At 41.8% G+C, this 18,238-nt stretch overlaps 1 protein-coding gene across 50 annotated transcripts in view; it reads left to right on the forward strand.

Moving 5' to 3' along the window:
• Nucleotides 1-1,333: 1,333 nt before the first annotated feature.
• Nucleotides 1,334-18,238, forward strand: part of MADD (MAP kinase activating death domain) — a 97,494-nt gene continuing 80,589 nt past the window's right edge. For 26 of the 50 annotated variants that reach the window (XM_048483854.1, XM_048483846.1, XM_048483851.1 and 23 more), the window contains exons 1-3: nucleotides 1,396-1,642; nucleotides 16,321-16,494; nucleotides 17,271-17,885. In XM_048483854.1, coding sequence (XP_048339811.1) covers nucleotides 16,433-16,494; nucleotides 17,271-17,885 — 677 coding nt within the window. In that variant the 5' untranslated portion in view covers nucleotides 1,396-1,642; nucleotides 16,321-16,432. Of the gene's footprint in view, nucleotides 1,643-16,320; nucleotides 16,495-17,270; nucleotides 17,886-18,238 lie in introns of all 50 variants that reach the window. The other 24 variants (XM_048483889.1, XM_048483859.1, XM_048483864.1 and 21 more) reach the window with 4 other exon arrangements.

Genomic DNA, 18,238 nt, shown 5'->3' on the forward strand with positions numbered 1-18,238 from the left:
ACCACAGTGAAAGAGGTGGAGGGTCTTCAGTCTCTCTCATGCTCTTCCTTTTTAAATTGAAAAAGCCCAAGGGAACATGATTCATCCAACTGGGGGCTGTACATGTTCTGTTGGGCTACACGAAGATCCATTTTTTAAAAAAAGTTTATGTATCATGGTGGTGCCATGAAATAGCATGTTATGTGGTACGGTCTGTAAACCTGACTGTGACATGTGATTTGGTGTTGAGTTTTGGGGGAGCCCACATTGTAACCATGAGAATCTAGGAGGAATCCATCGGAGGAATCCATGTTTTAGTGCTATGATGTTGCCATGAAGATGCTGAACTGTGATTTTTGTGGTTCAATCTGTGTTCATGGTCATGATGAGTTATTTGATAGTGAATTTGTGGTGACCAAAAGTAAAAAATCCTGAAGTCTTTGAACCATGTTTTTGATCCATGAACGTGCCACAAAACAGTGGGTCTGTATTTTTGTGTTTTGTTTTGTAGCCATGGACATGGTATACAATTTGATTGTGAATTTGGGGTGCCCCAATGCAAAAATCATGAGTATCTGTGCTTTGGAACTGTGTTTACTGCCGTGACAGTGCCACAAAACAGTAGATCTTTTAGTTATTGCAGTGGAATCTCTGGCTATGGACATTATATGTGAATTGATGGTGAGTTAGGGGTGATCCATTACAAAAATCCGGAGAATCCATTCTTTGGAACCACATGGCAGTGCCATGAAGCAGCGGATGCATTATTTTTGTGGTGTAAGCTGTGGACAAGCACATGGTATGTGATTTGATGATGAATCCTAAGGATCCATGAGGATTATGCATTGCATCCATGCTTTTGCACCATGGTGGTACCACAATGCTACAGATGCATTATTTTTGTGGTGCTGCCTATAGACTAAGTCATGATCTACAACATGAAAGTGGTGTTATTTCGTTCACTCACATGTAAAAATCATATGAATTCAGGAGTATCAATTTAAAATAATCTATTTCTCACTTCTACCCAGTCCCCAGTAAATCCTTATGTTGATGAATGGCATTGGTGGTGGTAGCTTCTCAGGTGGCGATTTTTCTATTAAAAAGTGCCTGCTACTCTTTGGATAATTATTTGATCACCATTGTGATTGTAACTCTTTGAAGAGCGCTTTAACAGTGCACGAGTCAGGGACAGCTTGAGCATTTCCCTCCGGGAAAGTGGAAGCTGCGCTGGCCATGGTGCTCAAGGCCCAATGACTCCACAGCGCCCCTTCCGGCCACTTCGGACGTAGGCGCACTTCTTTCGCCGTTGCGCGGCGGAGTGGTTCGTTTGCCGTCGTCCCACCCGCTTATCGGCTCGCTCCGCCCCGCTTCGCTCCGCTCCGGCTTTCGAGGCGGAACTGGTGGGGAGGGTTGGCGGAGCGGCGCTTGCGTGCGACGAGGAGGGGCAGGAGGATGATGCGGCCTCCGCTGACAGGTGAGAAGAGCAGGCCTGGGGGTCTAAGACTGCCTGCTGCGACATATGTGGGAAACGGCTGGGAGGCGCAGGTTTAAGCGAGGGGCGCCGAGGAGGGAGGCCGGTTTCTGCTTCCTGGGTTCGTTGTGCCTGCCTGCCTGAGACGAGGGTTTCTGGGGAACGTGACACTGCAGCTGCTCCGGACAGGTGAGCAAAATGCAAAGACGAGGGTGGGGGGACTCGTTTTATTCCTGGGTTTTGTGTGTACTTGTTTGCTCTAGGAAAGAGGTGGCTGCGGGGAGCGCTGCGTGACGAAGCACGGATGCTGGGGGCGGGGGAGGGCGATGCGAGTGTGGGGCCTGGAATGGCAGGTGGAAAAAGGTCGGCAACCGACGCAGAATTGTGTTGCTTGTGCGTTTAAGGAGGGAGGGGGTGATAGGTGCTGCTTAAGGAACGGGGAGTTTGGAGGAAGAGAGCAGGGATAATAAGGCTTGGGCATTAGATGGCTGCTGTAGGGGCCAGAGGCAGCTGTATAGAATCTATGTGTGATTTGAGTAGCTCCCCCCCCCCCCCGTGTTCCCCCTTCTCTGGGGTGACTCTGGGGTGACATACACATGTGTATGTGGTGATGGGTTTGAGTAGACAGCCCTCTTAATCCCCACTCCAGCCATCCTTTGGAGGTGGGTAATGCTGATAGACACCTCTGCAGCTGCTCTCCCTGGACTCGCTCTATTTAACTATCTGGGCAAGGTCACTGGTGAGAGGAAGGTGTTAAAATGCAGACCCAGAGTTCAGTGCTGCTGTCAGTGGAGATGTTTCTTAGAGGTGTGGTTTGTATCCTGGAGTCCTTGGGTCATCTTGCACTCTGCAAAGAAAAAGCAAGAACCTGTGCATTTGTTATGCCTTTTCAGGAGGTGTTGGTGATGTATATTCTGGTTTATTTTTTCTGAGCTCCAGTTTGTTCAGCTGGAAGAGATGGTGGTTCGTAAGATTTGAAGACACTGTTGACTCAGGGTTAATATCAACATGAAAGAGAAGGAAATTAATTGTCAAGGGGGGCATTATTGAGTGTTGTTGGGTATTCAGCTGGCACTATAGCCAAGTAGACTGTCTAGGTTACATGTTATAAGGCCACAACTCTGTTTGGTTTTCTGGTGATAATCTCATGGAACTCTTGTGTAATGTAAATAGTTCCTTATGTACTTTGTTTGTACGATGTCTCCCACAAATGTGTTTTCATCAGAAAAACACAGGCCCTTGAAATATTAGTAGCACATTTCACCCCTCTTTTGAAGGGAAAATGCTAGAACATTTTGAGAAATTTTATAGTACAAAGCTAAAAAGTAAGTATGGACTTCAGTGGAACTTCCACTCTAGTAAATGAGCTTTGACTGCATCCTTTGGCTGGAATCTGAATTGTATATTTAGGAGTAAGTCCTATTAAGTTGATTGGTAATGGAGATGAAGGACATGTCACATGAGAACTGTAGTAGTTCCTGCAGCTGTAATATAAATGTATGTTTTAGTCAGTCTTTTACTGTATACTTTTAAAAAAGCTTCTGTTTATTTTCTGTCCTGCATCTATTACCATTCATGTATCCACAGAAGTAGCAGAAGGGCTCATATCACATGAAAGCATTCTGAGGTTTCTTGGGGTATAAAAACATTCAGACACATATTGACTTTCAGACATGGGCTTAAAAATAGTGTTTTATTTCTGTTTTTTTCTGTTCCAGTATTCATATACTGGAGAACTTAAAAGTATTCCTTCAGTTACCAATGTGAAACTTAGGATCGTTGGGCTTTGAGGGCTTTTTTGCATGGATTTTTTCTATTGGTATTGCCCCCATACTGCTTCCGTTTATCTCCTGATTCCCACATGCATTTTTGTGTCTTTAGTTTTTGCTTATTTTTTCCCCACGTTCTTTTGAAACCACTTTTGCCGCAATCTTTTTCTGGAAGCAGATTTTGGGTCAGCTTTTTCCTAGTGCATAAAGTTGCTATTCGTTTTCTTTGTCCTGTCTGCTCTCACACTCCTCCATCCCACTTTTTGAATATTAGACTTTGTCACTGTTAAACTACTGAGGCAATGATTTCATTTTTTTAAAAAAGACCTTAAAATATCTTTATAACACTAATTTTGTAATGATAATTTAAGCAGGTTGTCTGAATTCCCAGATTTCATTTTTCTTAAGAGTATCTAGTCTCTTCCTTATATCTCCTTGAAGGAAACAAATAACTTACCTTTACAAAAAATGAAAGCTGGGAATTCAGAGAACCTGCATCAACTTCCAGTGTAGCACTACAACATTATGTTGATATTTTAAGGCCTTTTCTTTTTTTAAAGAAAAGGGGAGCCCTGTGATATGATCAATAATGGCACTGATGACATCAGCACTTTCCCTTGAAAATCATTGGTATTTTAGCAACGTACAGAAGAAAATAAACTGACTCCACAGCATTCAGATAAGCGCTGAGTCTGTGAGGGCAAAGAGTTTCAACAGATGACAAAGCTGGCAATAGTTGGGATACATCAGTGGAAGAATACAGTCAGAACAGTGGTGGGATCCAAAATGTTTAGTAATAGGTTTTACATTGGTGGGTGAGATTCCAGAGCTGTGGCGTAGCGCCATTGGGGCTGGTAGGAACTGCGACAGAGTGGTGGCTGGGCAATAAAGAAACAAAACACACTATATAAGGACGCAACCCTTCTGCATAAATCATAAGGCGAAAACAAATGCACGCAAGCGCAAACTTCCCCTGCAACTAGATACACCTCCTTCTAGACTGCTTCAAGTTCTGCGCACTACTGCTGAGAGGAGGGGCGTAACTAAGGCAAAAATCACGTGGCAAAATCACCAATTAGTAACCCCCTCTTGGCACACACAAATAATTAGTAACCTACTCTCGGGAACCTGTGAGAACCTGCTGGATCCCACCCCTGAGTCAGAACCTTGATTTATTCCTGCAGCTGTAAACATACCGGTAGTTCAGACATTTGGAGCCTTGATCTTAATATTTCACAAATGTACTTAGAACCTTTCATGTAGCACATTCCTTGTTGTTTCCATAACAGGAGCTATATTCAGGGCTTTTACCCATTTTTAGTTTCCTTGCATCTCCTTTCCTGTTTCTTTGCTTTTTTCCCAGTTCTTCAAGGATTTTTCTCTCTCTTTCAATTTGGCACAACACCAATTTTTATCAAGCACAAAAAGCTGCTGATTTAAATTGCAGAGAAAAACACTTGGTTAAAGCTGAGTGATGTCTAGTTGATCAACAGAGGGGGCAAAATCCCAAAGAAATAGGAAGTTAGATGCGAGGAAACTGAGAATGCGCAAAAGCCCATAGTTCCTGGGATTGTATTTAGAACAGTTAATTTTATTGCTGTTGAACTAGTCACATTTCAGACTCATGTAAAGAATGATTGGCTTCACGTGGCATTGTTTTGGGTCATTGATGCACTTCAGATTGTTGCTATTGACATGCTGACCTGCAGTCAGATTATGATCAAGTTTTGTAGTTTACACAACAGAAGCCCATTTTCTATCAGACACCATTCCCGACTTGGTTTGAGATATCATTATATTGCCCCAGTCCAGTTTTTAGATATTTTGTTTGTGTGTCTATCCTTCAACAGAGATACTTTATTTGTGTTTATTGTTCTGAAACATTGCACATAGAAATCCATAGGGAAAGATGGTTACAGTATGAGCAGCTGCTCAGAAGGCCAGAATCATTCTCAGAGATCACATACAGGGAGAAAAAACTGGGAACCAAAAAGTGGCATGAACATCCTTAATGCTGCGTTTTGTGGTTCCTATGTAGACCTTTCCACAGCTGCAGGGTATGCGATAGACTCCTGCAGAAGTGAGGGGGTCTCTCTTGTCCTTTGCTGAGCGTAGCATCTGCTGTATTTTCCTGGTAGGTTTGAAGATGGTTTGTAGGTTTCTTCATCAGTTTCCCTATTTGATCAGTGATTCCCTTGATGTATGGTAGAAATATTTTTCCTGTGGTGGGCTGTTTCTCCTCAGTCCTCTGGGTTTCTCTTGGTCTTAAAGCTCTTCTGATGTCTGTTGTGGAGTAGATTTCTGTTGTGGAGTAGCAGTTAGTCTGCAGAGCCCAGTCTGCAGGAGTCTATCGCATACCCTGTAGCTGTGGAAAGGTCTACATAGGAACCACTGGACACAGTGTGTAACAGACTTCCCTCTGTGATACACCTCTGAAGAAGCCAGCCACAGATGCAGGCGAAACGTTAGGAACAAGATCCACCAGACCACAGCCACACAGCCCGGAAAACCCACCACAACCAATAGCTAAAATTGTGTGCCTTCCTTATATACATGCCCCCCTAATCCTTAAGAGAGGGCTTCCTCAAAGACTTGCTTACTCATGAGGTGGAGTCTATAAAGGATGGATCTTCTCAGTCATTTGTAGAGGTTAAGATATTTCTGTTGCAGCTTGGTTCTATGGTGTGTTCCAGCCAGCTTGCTCCTCCTCCGTTAGATGCTTGGTAAGGTTTTGTCAGATGATTTTTTATGTTTGGGTCGTGTAATATGTTTTAATTTTTGACAGGTTAATTTTTGTTTTATTAAGGTGTTTACATATTTTATATAAAGTACTTTCAGCCTTTCAAAAGGCAGATTGTTTACACAGATAAAATGTTTATAATTTATAGTATAAAAGATAAATAAGAATGTACTTTGGTAAAGTTTGTTTGCTGGGAGGTAGTTGTTTTGTTACACTTAGCAAGTATGTTCTCTGTTGTCATACATGACATAACAACTATCAATTCCATAAAAATATTCTTGATAGAGGTATATTTTTTGAAAGTTGCACAGGACTTTTACTGTAGTTTCCTGAAGAATGGTGATCATGAACATCTTTCCAGAGCAAATGTCATCTCGCAATGATTGGATAGCAACTATGGTCATTTCCCCACTTTAAAAAATAACGTGGAGCCAAACCGCACTCCTTTGAATCGGTGCTTTTGAGCGCGAGGTCTGACTCCCCACCGCAGCTTGTCCCTGTGGTAAACCTCACGGCAGCCGTGAGCTTCATGACATGCAGCATTCCCCACAACTGTGTGTTCAGTGGCCATCGGCAGGGCCCTTCTCTGTTCCGATTGGCTGGAGCGCCGGTTTGTGGGCGGAATTTGGTTAAAAAAAACCTGAAATCGTCGACATGTACAGTCGTCATCGCAAACTGAACCAGTGCCTTTTTTCCTTTTAAAAAAATGGTTTCTGATTGGCTGTCGCGCTGCAGCGTGAAAATTTGCGGAACACAGAAGTGCCCACTTTCCTTTCTCCTCCATTTCATGAGATGAATGTCTCCTCACATTTTCTTGTTTACAAGTGAGGAGGTGCTCCACTGCCCGCTGTGCAGCTTGTGCGGCTTATCTGCCCGCTCTTTTGGGTCGCTCCTCCATCCAAGCCAAGAATGAAAGTTGCCATGGGGGGGGGGGGGGGGGGTTTAGCTCTTTAAATGTAACATTGGTATTCCTTATATCAATATTATGCAGGCTGCAACCATTTTTGTGGGATTTTTAGGAAAATGCCAGCAGCCGATCCTGGTGAGGAAGTGGCAGTCCCTCCCAAATTATTCTGTCCCACCTCTCAAAAGACAAGGGACATGGCCTCACCCATGGAAGGGAACCTCGTAGCAACCATTTCCTTCATCCACTGAGATGGATGTTGCCAGAGCCAAAGGCGACTTATGACAATGGCAAACCCAGTGTTATGAATGAACAATGAATGTTCTGAATGAGCAATGAAAAGAAGCTGTGTCTGCGTGTCCTCAGAGCGACATGCAGACGAGTGATTTCATGGTAAAAAAAGGCAGAAGGAAATGCTTCGTGCGCATTGCTCACGCCCCGCAGTGCCCTGATTGGTCCACGTCACCATGTGTGGCGGGAAATTCAAACCTGCAGTGACCCCCGGCTTCCCCACTGCCTTGCTCTCCCCTGCATTCGCCATGGGGGTTTCAGAACTGTTGCTCAACCATCCAGGGGTAGAAATGACACGTGCTGAGGAGGACAGCGAGCGGCAGAGTCGGGGTCACTGCGTTGCTGCCACTTATGTAGTGGGGAATGCAGCAGGCCCCCGGTTTATTTGCTGCAACTACCGCACAACAAAAGGTGAGTGGGGAAACGACCTAAATCACCTGAAAGGCCATGTAAATTTGTAATTAAAAAACCTGTATTACACTCTGCTCTATTATCTTTGAAATGAAATTGTCTTGTTGAATCAATGTATTTCTACCAGGGCGTTATTCACAAAAAAAGTGTTTAAAAATAATTGGGGGTGGAAAATAGTGGGTTCTAAGCATAATTGAGGAGATTTGGCTTATTACAAACATTGAGAAAAGCTCATGGGAGAGATGTTCAAGATTATTCAGGGAAGAGTCTTTGCGAACATTTGAAAGAATTGTCTTTATTTGCTAAACAAATTTGCTAAACAAATTAAAGCTTAGAACTGCGGTTTCAAACATTTTAGTGAAAAAGACCAATTTAGAAACATTTGTTCTCAAGATGAAGAAATCAACTTAAGATAGCACTGGAAGAAGGGATTCTGGAAGGGCTGCCATTTTCCTGCTAGGGGATCCTTTGCGTCCAGTACCTGTTTTCTGCTGCCACTCCTGCAGCCATCAAGAGAAAAATAATGTTTTAAAAACTGTTCCCTCTAGGACAGTGGTGGTGAATCTTTGGCACTCCAGATGTTATGGACTACAATTCCCATCAGCCCCTGCCAGCATGGCCAATTGGCAAAGGTTTGCCACCACGGCTCTAGGAACTGCTGGAAACTCTTTTACTTTTGCTAGAGAGGTGTGATGTCACTTCTGGGTTTTCCTGGCATGTGATGTCTTTTACTGATGGCACCCCCCCCCGTCACCCCCCAACTTCTATTGGTTTACAGCCAGTGGCTGGCAACTCTAGATCCTGGAGGCAGTTTTTAATGGCACATGCACTTGGGCAAATGGTGCCTAGAAGGCTGCAGTAAAACAGTTATCTTGACATGACACATTTTTCCTTTTTAGTCATGTAGTTCCTTGCTATGCGTTGTAGTTCAGCTATTAGTATACAGTATGTGTATTACATTTTAATGTGCACAGTGTACATGACAAATGCATGTTCAGATAATTGACCGTTTTTGCTACACTAAATGGATCAATCCTACTATTACATTAAAATTCTAATTTGGCATATTCCTCTGGTGAGAAAAATGGTGGTGCATGAGCATTTATTTACTGTACTCATATGCCATCTTTCTCCCTGAGATGGAAAGTGAGTAATTAAAATAAACAGTGGATCCCCAGCCTTCAAGGTGACATATATGGGAGCCTAGCAGCCTCCAAGTTACCATCGTGCTCATGAGCGCTGATGATTGTTTTTAATTTATTGGCTAGGTGGCAAAATCATATGGCTTTGACAGTGAGTAATTCTGTTGGCAGGTGCTTAAGCCATCAATTCTGGGTCAGTTCTAATCCTCACGCCTTGTCAGGAGCCACTGCTGGATAGAACTCAAATGTCAGCTGCCAGCATTGCTGTCTGTTGTTTATGCTTATAAAGCTTATGTGACTGCGCAGCAGACAGAATGACTTACCTCATTTTTTCTGCAACCGTGAAAGACGAGAAAAAAGATGTTCCAATTACTTGTAATTTGTTCTGTGCAGTTTATCTGAAATTTTTCATGTACTTGCAGCTTTGCTGTGGTGCTTAAAACATCAGGTATACGTAAACGAAACCATCATTTGGAAGGAAGGAAATATTAGACTTACTAAATGTTTCTAGACTCAAATATTTAGCATATGGGTTTTGTAATAGGCAAAGTGTGCTGAAACCATCATATAGCCATCCTGTTTCATTCATACCTTGCATGCCTAAAACAGTATAAGGGAGTAATAGAGCTCTGCTTTGAAAGTTGCCAGCAAAACAAGACCTCAAAAGCTTGCACAGTCTGCAGAAAAAGTACCTGGTGAGTCCACCTGACTCTTATTCTTGCCTGAAACTCTAAAGGCAGAGGTTGTTAGTGCTGCATTGCTTTCAGTGCCATTTCTCTCTGCTAAGATTGAATTCAGTCTGTGCTTTTCCCAGCACTCTCGTTGTGTGCTTTCTCCCAATACTTTTCACATGCACTATAAGAGGATAACCTCTCACAACAGCCTCACACAACCTCAGCTAGAAGCCACTCAGCAGAGTTCTTTATCAGAGTGAAAGACAACTCCCCCACTTTCGAAAGTCAGAAAAGATTTAAAAAGTCTTTCTTTCAGGTGAGTATGGTAATTTTAACAATTCCTTTTTAAAGAATGTCCACTGAATAAAAAAAAATTAGCAACTGTAAGTTGCTGAGGTCAGATTTGCTCACTATAATACAATATTTTACAAAGGCCAATTACGAATGGCAAAGTTCCCATGACTTTAAAGCGAATTGGCTGGCGAATCTTTGTTTGGGGGCATGGTTGGCATTATTACCTACCCTGTTTGCAGCAGAGCAGGCGTTACCCATCAGCTGGCTTTTTGCTTGTGTCCAGGGGATGGAGGGCGATGTTTTGCAAGTTGTCTGTTGCACATGTATGCTTTAATTTTTAATATAATCTTTATTTTTTATCTTTAACCTTATTAATAGATCAATATATCAATCCATTGATAGATCAGTATATCAGCATAAAAAAGGCGAACTATTAAAGAAAAGTCTTGAATATGGCATCTGTACACTTTGCACAAACACTGATTGTCTTTTATGGTGGTGGGAAGTGAGGGGGGAGTAGTGGTGGCATGCAAACTGCAAAACTGCAAAAGGACAGCGTGAACTGTCGTCAGTCTATTAACCAATGGGCTTTTCTCCATGTGGTCTGGTTGCTTGTGTATAAAACTACAAGGCTGGAGATATCTCAGTTTGTTGATCAAATGCAAGGGCAAATTGGGTATTTAGACTGATTGACTAGTCTTATTATTTTTACATTTTTTAGTGTTGATTTATTGATCTATTGATATGGTTATTTAATTTTTTTGAAACTAAAATTGTGCTACAAGTGGATTTGCTTGCTGCAGAGAGAGTGGAAAGTGAAAGCTGGGCTAGAGGAAATACAAGAAATCTTGCCACGGCTAATAATCGCCTCCACCACACAGCAAACACCTTGTGCATAATCAGTCAAAGTCTTCACCCACTGGTGGGAAAGGGATAGATGAATCTCCCTGGGGAGAGATTCCGGAGTTTTTGTACTGTGACTGAGAAGACCCCCGCTTATTGACTAATCTCAGAAGGTCGGGTTACCTGAAGCAGGGCCTCAGAAGATGACTGGACCTATCAGGTTTGTTCTCTAAGGGAGTAGGCAGTTCTTCAGGTATGCTGGTCAAATGTCATATAGGGCCTTAAAGCAGAGGTGGGATCCAGCAGGTTATCACCAGTTCCCGAGAGTGGGTTACTAATTATTTGTGTGTGCCGAGAGGGGGTTACTAATTGGGTTTACTTTTCCATTAGAAATTCCATTAGGTCCAAAAATCATACAGTCCTGTTGTTTCCTATGTGGCTGGTTAGCGAAGGTAGAAAACGGGATAATTCTCCCTGTTGGACTGTTTTAAAAACATGTTTTAGTAATATGGTAAAGTACCTTGTTTAAGGAAAGTATCCTTCTTTTGATTTCTATAAACAAAATTAAGTATTAAGTATTTGACAGGCAATCAATTAGAGGAGAAGTAGTTGTTTCTGTTGGCAGTAGACGATAGGACTTGCTATAATGAGTTTAAATTTTGGACAGAAAGATACCAGCTGGAAATTAGGAACTTTTTTTTACAGTAAGAGTTTTTTATAGTAACAGAGAAATTATTAGTGCCCCGCCCCCAGAATGCTCAGCCGTGCCCCCGTTGTGTCCCGCCCAGCCCCATTGGCGCTACGCCACTGTTTGAATCCCACCACCATGGGAACCTGTTACTAAAATTTTTGGATCCCACCACTGCTTTAAAGGTCAACACCAGCACTTTGAATTTTGCCTGAAAACAGATTGAGAGCAAGTGCAGATGTGAACATCTGGGCAACACCAATGGAAGCTTCCGAACACTTTTCCAGGGCAGCTCCAGACAGAGCAATCTAATTTTGATATAACCAGGGTATGTACCATAGGGGCCAGGAAAGGCTACAGCTGAAACTGGTGAAAGGCCCTCATGGTTACAGCTGCCACCTGCTTATTTGGTAGACTGGCTGGTTTCAAGAGGACCTTCAAATTGCAGCCCTGTTCTTTCAAAAAGACTGCAACCCCATAATAGAAATCACAACTGATAGAATGTCCTTTCTTCAGCTTCACCTCTCCACTGTCTGTGGTTTCTTCAGATCTTTGTTTGTTTACCCTATCTGGCCTCTTCTTTCCAGATTCTCTAGAATTCTTCTCGCCTTCTTCCTTACAGTGTAAAACCTCCCCTGGCCTTAATTAATAGGAAGTTTCCCTTTTAGGCTCAATTTTCTGTGGACATTGTGACTTTGTGGTGTTCTGTGTAATTTGAAATGTTTGTGCGTTGGACTCTGCACCAGCACGGTCTGTTAACATTGGCAGTTTCATTACTATGTGAAATGCAGAATCGATGGTACAAGTTCAAATTAGCATTATTGGCATTATAAGTATAAAAGAAGACTTAAAAGGTTAGTTGTGGTTCCTTTCATCAGCGAACTAAAATATAAGCCTTCGACAATACATTAAAATATAAACCATCATTTTAACTAGTTGAATTTCCTGAGGACTGTGTTGGTTCTTCATATTTAAAATGTATTTGAATCATTTCTTCTACTAAAACCTTTGCCACTAATTTAGTTATTTCTGGATCAATATCATGCAGGAGAAGTTTAGTTAACTTGACTCCTTTTAAATATTTGTAGCCTCTTTTGATAAGATGGTGCTCAAGGGGAGCCCGATGATCAAAAAGTCTCTTGCGCTTAGATAACAAATGGGAAAGAGCTTCCGGCGTATTGCATCCAAAGAAACACAGCCTCTGGTGAGGAGGAATTTGTTCCAGAATAGTTATTTTTAATAATTTGTATGTGGTTTGACATGTGTATATGCAGTTCTCCTGAGGTTATGCCTTGTGTGCACAAAAACTGCTTCATCATTTTTCATTTTCCCCTGAAACATGACCCCTCTGCCTGTCACATGAAGGCTTACTTGACCTACTTGTCTAACAGACAAATACATACTATTTCTCAGTGTAACATTTAACTTGGGAATATATCTTAAAAATAAATCATGGAAAAGGAAAATGTTGCCTAATTTTGTTCTTTACAATAAAACATTGTATTTTATACAGCTTTACATAAAAATTGCCAGCACATTGAGGCAGTAATAATCTGCTTTCAGCTGGTATAATAGTGATGTAATATGTATAACAATGTAATAGGTATAAGTGAAAAGAATGTGGGACTAGTTCTTTGCATACTGAATGCTTGCAAAACACACTGGTTTGGGGCCTTGTGTTAGACTTTAGAGGATATTTCTGGAGAAAATGAACCAAAAGTCCAGACTTCTTGTAAGCATGTTAGGGAAACAGTGGATTGTAGTATAAGCATATGGTTGGTTCAGCTAACCGGAGATAATTATCTGCGTTCACTTCAGTTATACATGGCAAGGCGTTTGTGAATGGTAGTTTGTAATCAGTGCATGTTGCAAATATTCTGTCATAAAGGCCTCCAGATACTATGAAAGCAATGTTTAATTGTGGTTCAAGGCAGCTATTGTCCCCAGGTGAATCTTGTTTGTAATGTGGGTGGTGCTCAGAGACGTGTGTGTTTCAAGGTAGGATGGGGACTGCAGTTACTCTATAAATAGCTGTAATGGGTTTGTGATCTAGGGACAAGAGACTGAGTTGCTATGGAGACTGATCTGAATCAGATTACCTGGGGCTCTTATTATCCAGGCTTTGCATGCGTGAAGGCTACATGACCAAAACATTTGTTGTGGGCATATGTGTTTCTGAAAACATGTCTTGTGAAAAAAGAATCAGAAATTGTGTACTCCTGGTAACAATATTAATAGAATCAGTTGCTAAAGCAACCAAGATAACCATACTCTGTTCTTCATTGTGGATATGGGGGTGTTGATATTGAAGAACGGGAGGTCTTAGTGCTGATTAAGAACGGTAGACCTAGATTCAAGAATTTACCTTGGTAGACACTGGATGGTGTTTCAACTGGCATGAGGCTGAATCTGCTTTTTCAAAGACATTTTAAAGTTATTAGAAGCAATGCTGTGGCATCGGTGTCCTTTTTGCCTTGTCCACTTAACTGGTTGCCCTTTGATATTTCTGTAGCATTCACTTGTTTTTGATGAGCCCATATCCCTTCCATTTAAGAACTGGAGTGAGAGTGCCACATATCTTTGCATTTTCAGTGTACAGTAGCTAGGTTAGCATTTCTCCCTTATACAAAACTACTTTTGAAATTAACAACTGAGCTCTTGATATTAATATTTCATGTTCTGCAATCCCTGTCCTCTCACTGGATCATTTCAGTTACTTGAAATATGCTAAAGCTGCTAATCAGATACGTCTGTGAGTTTTATATTCTAATGCAACACCCTTCCCACATAGGGTTGACACTCCATGGTGAGTCACTGCTATTTGGCTCCAATTTTTTTAGCTTTTAGAGAGGGTTAGGATGCCTTTTAAAATATTGTTAGTGTCCATGTGTAAACAGTACTTGACAGTTTACAATATCATACCTGTCCCCACAAATCTCTAGAACTGAAATCTGGGGATGATTCTCATAAAGCTGCCAAAGGAACTGCTGGAGAAACAAGTTTGGCAACCCTTGCTCTACTATAGTTACTTCAGCATACAGTGGCTGTGACCTACTGAACTGATAAATGTGCTCCCTGGATGAAGTTACTTTTACTAGAAATAAATAATGCATGTCAGATGGTATGCTTCTGAAGTGCAACTTCTCTGAAGGTTTAGCATTGAAATATATACATGTGGGATCAAATATATGCTGCTGTTGACCCTGCTCATATGCTGGTAGTAAATTCAGGCTTCATTGAGCAGAGGAGACCTTCTCAATCAAGGCTTGGAATCAAATTAATTGACTTATATTTTTGTATAAAAAGTTTCTAATTTTTAGTTAGCTTTCTGCCTGATATAGCATGTTAATTAACTGCCCTAGAGCCTGGATTGTGTAGTGTTTATAGTTTGGAAAACACATGTTCAAATAGCTCTACTTAACCATGACATTTAGAACAAGACAGGTGTACAGCTGCTATGTTTATTGGTTTATATGTCAGCTTTATTTTCACATGAAGCAAGTATTGGGTTGGCCTCATTTTGACATGAAAGAAGAACATGAGGAGATGAATCACCCCTGTTTTAATCTCCTCCTGGGGCCAGGCTAGTTTTTTTCCCCTGTGTTGGGGTCCACCAACCCGACCATCTTTTCCCTCAGTCAGTTGTCAGCTGCTATGGACTAATTTCTTGAATATCACAGGACCCAATTTGGATCAGCACTGCAGTGCAGGTGAGGTAGGGGTTTCAGCCTTCCTCCTATATACCATTTTTGCTATTCTCTGTCTCACCTAAAGATCTCTGGAGATTTCTGAATTAATCCACCATTTCTTCCTAGACCTTGTTTGTAGTGGAATGCTCTGCTTCAGATTCTCTTAATAGTTTTTAAAAATAGTTTTTAAGCACAGCCTTCATCAAAAACATCTTTCTGTGCACCATTAAACATGGACCATTGATAAAATAGCATTTATAATGCATCAAGACTTGCCAGACTTGCCTGTTTCTATAGTAGTGCCTGCCATTTTGAATCAGCTTCAGTAGGCTCCATGCTGCTGTGGTCATTTTAAGACTGACCACAGAAGTTCCTGTGCTTGCAGCACCTCCAAGGGCTATTTCCAAAAGTAGATGAAGTTTGTTTATCCTGGCAATGCTGCACATGTGTGGTTTTTTCTTCGTCCCCAGAAATCATGAGTGAAGTATAATTGACAAATCAATCAGAAGGCTTTAGAGCCAATAACTCAGTTTTGTTATTTAGGAATTCACTTTCAAGCTGATTAGGCCTGGAGAGCTTTTCTTAAGAATGCTCATAATATGGCCTTGGTTGCAAAAAAAGCCATAATACGTTAACAGCAGAAATGGCCAGTATGTGTCTTGTAAAGTCTTGGCTTACAGCAACCCAGTAGGATTTTCAAAACAAGAGGCTAATAGAGATGGTTTGCCACTGCTTTTCTCTGCATAGCGACCCTGGTTCTCCCAGTCAAATACTAACTAGGATCGGTCCTGTTTAGCTTCTGAGATTTTATGAGCTTGGGCCATCCACATCAGGGCTAGCATCCAGGTAGGGTATATCAGTGTGTATGTAAGGAATTGTGCTACTGGTTCAGGCCAATTCCTATCTACTCTTATATGTTTTCAACATTGCTTGTGTCAGACAGCCAGTTTTCACTAGTATGCTGTTTCTAAATGCAGAATGTGTCAGCGTCACTGCCTCCAGTTATTTGTTTAATCCTTTCTCAGAGTCATTTAAACTAATGGACCATGACCTCATCCAATAGCAGTGAATTCCAGAAGTTCATTATAAGCCTGAGCAGGGCTTGTGTGCTGTTTGAGAAACCCATATGTCTACCTGTGTGGCTTGTTCACAACTGACCCAATTAATGAATGATGCCAGCACTTTTTTCAGATCACTTCCACAGTGGGACTCTTTCTTCTGTAGTCTTCTAAAGGTAATTATACCTGGTGTAAATCAGCTTTTGGCTAAGATTTATTCCTCTCCAGTGTACTTACCTATTTCAATCATTTTTCAGTCCATGTGTGAAAAGTATGGACACTCTGTGTGATCACACTGTCTTATGACATGTTGCTTTTTGTGATTGAAGTGCAATATGTGAACACAAATTTCTCTTGGTTGTAGGTTGATGTCACAGTTTCCGTGATCATTCTTTTCCTCTGAAGCACTTACTAGATGCTAATTGATCCAATGAAAAAGAAGTTCACTGAGATGACCTAGAGAAGGAGGGAAGACAATGGTGCAGAAAAAGAAGAACTGCCCTCGGTTACTGGATTATCTCGTAATTATTGGGGCCAGGTAATTAACGGCAGTTGAGATGTGATTTGCCTTGGATAACTTTGTTTGAGAATGTGTTTTAGATTCGAAGTGGCCAGTGAGATGGATTAGAAGAAGGAAATGGTCACTAAATGGCAAACAAAAGGGAGAGGAGGCCATATCTAGGCATCAATTGGAGACAACTGAAATATGAAATCTTTGCCAACCACAAACTCATTGGGTGGTCTGGCATGTGATGCTCTGTTGGCTCTCCTTTTCTCCCACACTCTCTTGGCCCAGTATATTATGTGGTGCAATCCTATGCAGAGCTACTTTAGTCTAAGCCAGTTGAAATGAATGGGCTTAGGCTGGCGTAACTTTCTTTAGGATTGCACTGTTAGTCTCTTTTTTATGTTAGAGTGGAGTCATCTAGTAGGGAACCAAATGCTAGACCTCTTACTGTGAAGAAGGCGGTCTCCCACCATCTCCTCTTTCTGAGGACAACTTTCTCTTTTTTATTTGTCTCTGCCGTACAGTAGGTTTTACAAGAAATTAACACCTTGCTTTACAAGTTTCTTTGTCAATCAGGATGATACCACTGGGTGCATGGTCTTTTGTTTTGTAAGTCCATAGATTCCTTCATGTTGCTCCTGGTCAGAATTTCATTTCTTATCTCCTTTACTACCTTTCTGCTGGAAAGAGTACTGCCTCATGGTCCAGTTACAGCAAAGATTCCTGTGGGTTTTGTGCTATACAAAAGTATAACTAATGTGTTTCTGTACTAAAGTGATTTTGCTTTTCATGTCCTTTCCTTGTAGACAACCAAGCAGTGATAGTGTGGCACAGACACCTGAACTACTACGTCGTTACCCTCTAGAAGATCACACTGAATTTCCTCTTCCTCCCGATGTAGTGTTCTTTTGCCAGCCGGAGGGATGTTTGAGTGCACGGCAAAAGCGCATGAGCCTGCGAGATGATACTTCATTTGTTTTCACACTCACAGACAAAGATTCAGGTGTCATTCGTTATGGGATATGTGTCAACTTCTACCGCTCCTTCCAGAAGCGTGTGCCGAAGGAGAAGGGGGAAAACAGTGGAGGACATCGTACCCGTGATGGGCAGAAGGCACCTAAATCTGGAGATACTTCCGCTGCCCAAGAAGAGATGGCTAATGAGAGTTCAGAGAGTGGTGGTTCTCTGCAGCCGCCAAACACAGAGCCAGCCTCAGAAGTGCATCGATCACCTCGGAGTAAACACCCAGCAAGAGGCACTCACCGCTCTCGCAATAGCACCCTGACCTCACTTTGCATTCTTAGTCATTATCCCTTTTTCTCTACCTTCCGTGAATGCCTGTATACCTTGAAGAGGCTGGTAGACTGCTGCAGTGAGAGACTCTTGGGAAAGAAGCTGGGCATCTCTCGAGGAGTACAGAGGTACTTAAGGGGATGGAGAACTTGCTTCCAATTCCACATTTAGAAATGGCATTTCACCTCTGGAGTATAAGGTTTACCTTTTAAAGGCGACCTTTTCCCTGTAATGAAGGGTAGGCACAGAATCTCCCTGATTTCTGTCCTATCTATAAAACATGATGGAAAGGTGTAGATTGAGACGTTGTCACATAGTTTGGGCATAGCATTATCACTGCAGGTGCAGAAACCACTGCACCATTCTGTCCCTATATGCAGTAGTCTGTGCTTTTAGTAGTGTGCCAGAGTATGTGCCAATGCTTGACAATCTTCTTGTGTAGTTCTGTTTTTAAATTTTTTTAGCTTGTCTATTCTTTGTT

Source organism: Sphaerodactylus townsendi, linkage group LG02 (genome assembly GCF_021028975.2).
Source record: "Sphaerodactylus townsendi isolate TG3544 linkage group LG02, MPM_Stown_v2.3, whole genome shotgun sequence".
NCBI lineage: Eukaryota > Metazoa > Chordata > Lepidosauria > Squamata > Sphaerodactylidae > Sphaerodactylus > Sphaerodactylus townsendi.